The 2,502-nt window shown below is 40.6% G+C and overlaps 1 protein-coding gene across 1 annotated transcript in view; it reads left to right on the forward strand.

Annotated features, from left to right (window-relative positions):
- The window catches only part of LOC106109567, a 4,294-nt gene extending 3,069 nt beyond the window's left edge, over positions 1-1,225 (forward strand). Inside the window, exon 4 of the mRNA XM_013291128.1 lies at positions 1,047-1,225. Coding sequence (XP_013146582.1) covers positions 1,047-1,225 — 179 coding nt within the window. The remainder of the gene's footprint in view (positions 1-1,046) is intronic.
- The last annotated feature ends 1,277 nt before the right edge of the window (positions 1,226-2,502 follow it).

Raw genomic sequence — 2,502 nt, forward strand, 5'->3', positions numbered from 1 at the left:
TTGTTTGGCCGAACCTCGGGGCAGGCGGGGTGCGGGTGCGGTGCCAGCTGCCAGTAGCGCACCAAATCAACTCCTCGGTGAGGCGTGGACGCACGGGTCACTGAATATTGGCAATTAGGCGTCTAGCCTCTTAGCATACTGACACAAAAGTTAAAAGCGAACTGAACCGAAGCAAAAACTAATGAATCTGCGACGAAGCGCCATAGCCCAAGTTTAGGGTACGGAGAGACGATCACGTGGTCGAGAGTTCAAATCCCGCCATTCCACTATTGTCGTAAAGCACATTTTAGCACAAGCTTAGTGCTTAGTTGGGAATTGAAATGGGAGAGGTGTATTAAAAATTGAAATAAAACAAATACTTATTAAAAAAATTATTAAATACTGCTAAAGAGAAACTCTTTAGTTTATAATGTAAAGATAGTTAATTACCAATTTTCATTTTCTTTATAATACCTAGGTGGTAGCTAAATTTATGGAACTTGATAAAATTATTGTCCACTTACAAGGACACCTGTAGAAATAATAATAAAGCCTTATTGTTGACGATTTTAGATTTTTTATGAGTCTTTTATTGTATATGGAACATTAATAAGAAAAAGGCGGTTTCGAGTGGGCGTCTGTTTACAAACATGAAGCACCGCCGCTGCTCTGCAACACGCTGTTGCTGGATACGCTACATTTAATTAATTATATTGTAATTTGGTACAATATCAATTATAGACGGACCGTTATTACGTAGTCAAAGACAAGATGCAATGGCCTTTTCATTTGGGAAGGCAAAGGCCAGGAAGTAGTTACACAGTCGTCTGTGACACGCACCACTTTACTACCTACCACATTCAATGTACAGTTTGAAGAAACAGATCGATGCATAATATAATATATACGTTGATATGTAAATGGTAGACGATGTGCGAGCTACATAGGTATTTTTTCTGTTAGTTTTTTTATTACTTTTAATACGCATAGATAAAATATTGACAAGTTGACCATAAATCGAACATAATTGAGAATTTTTTAACAAATTGTATGTGAGTATTGCGCAGCTCTATGCCATACCAGCTGCGACAATATAACATTCAACAGATCATTGTTCTCATTGTCCCACTCATCCAGCGCAGCCATCGCCTCTATCCGCTCCGGAAATTTCTGCTTGCGTCTTCAATTCTGTTATACAAAGAAAGATGTGTTCGAAATACTAGACGTCATACAAGTACTGATGTGACAGGTACAATCACCTCACCTTATACAAATGCAGTCAAAATATAAAGTAATCCACGGGCTGAGGCAAAATGTTCCTAGCTAAACTCATTAGTGTGACAGCATAATATAATATGCAAGTGACTACCGCATACAAAAAGCAGACATGTTGACGTGGCCAGCTGGCAAGGTAGAGTAGGGTACCTACTTGGTGCTACCAAGTATAGGTGCAGTGCGTGCCTCGACTGCAGATATGTAGTAAATAGTAGTAGCTTGTAGCGCTAGCACAAGCCACGCAATATTCTTATAACATGTCATTATGTTTTAGATGTAATTATTGACTAAATAAACAACGTTGTTAGTGCAGACGCGAGCTATGATATGTAGGTATATTCTTGGCGCTATCGGCTACTTAGTCACCGCGGCCGCCGCGCCGCGCCGCGGGAATTGAGGCCTCCTTATTATAAGTTATTGACATCCGCTCTTACCATGCAAAACGCATATCAAAACATTTGTAACACTTATTACTTAGCAAATGTCTACGATGCTTGAAAAAACTAAAAATATACAATGCAACCTGCATTACTACCTGAACTAGGAAATAGCAACTATCTATAAATGCTTTTAAAGGGACAGAGTTCTTGTTAACTCATGTAGCTTCATTATTTCTTTTTTGGCCATTTGCAGTAAATATCCGTGTGTTAGAATGTCAGTCCCCAAAGTTCCAGCCCCCGCTGCACAGACGACCAGCATTCTGTGCACACAGATTGCAGATTGAATTGAACACATCCACAGCTCACACATATGTTGTGACTACACAATGATTGACACCAATCAAGATACAACGGAGCGGACGCACGTACAAGTAACAATTATTATCAAGCTGGCAGTTTCCATATCAGATAATGTTTTCTATTTGTATAGTAATATACATATTTATTTTCATCTACACCTTTTGATTACGTGTAGAAAGTATTCTAGTCATCATATAATAAGTAGCGGTTCATTGAAATTTGCACGAGTGATGTCGAGCAGTGGTCGTGTTGCTGTGTTCTCAGCATCACTACATTTCCGAGCGAGTGTTAGCGCCATGTCGTGTCGCAACCTGCAGCGTGGTAGCCGGTAGCCACATGCACGTCGGCGATGTCGGACGTTCTCACCGGCTACGACTACGGCCTGTATTTGGACTTTTCTCACGTACCACATGCGCCGAGCCCCCGGCAAGCGATTCACGCCCCTGTTGCAATCAAAATACGACATGCGCGTGCACAATGTCGCGTGTAATTGAATAATAATCTTACT

Source organism: Papilio polytes, unplaced genomic scaffold, assembly GCF_000836215.1.
Source record: "Papilio polytes unplaced genomic scaffold, Ppol_1.0 DF821178.1, whole genome shotgun sequence".
In the NCBI taxonomy this organism is placed as follows: Eukaryota; Metazoa; Arthropoda; class Insecta; order Lepidoptera; family Papilionidae; genus Papilio; species Papilio polytes.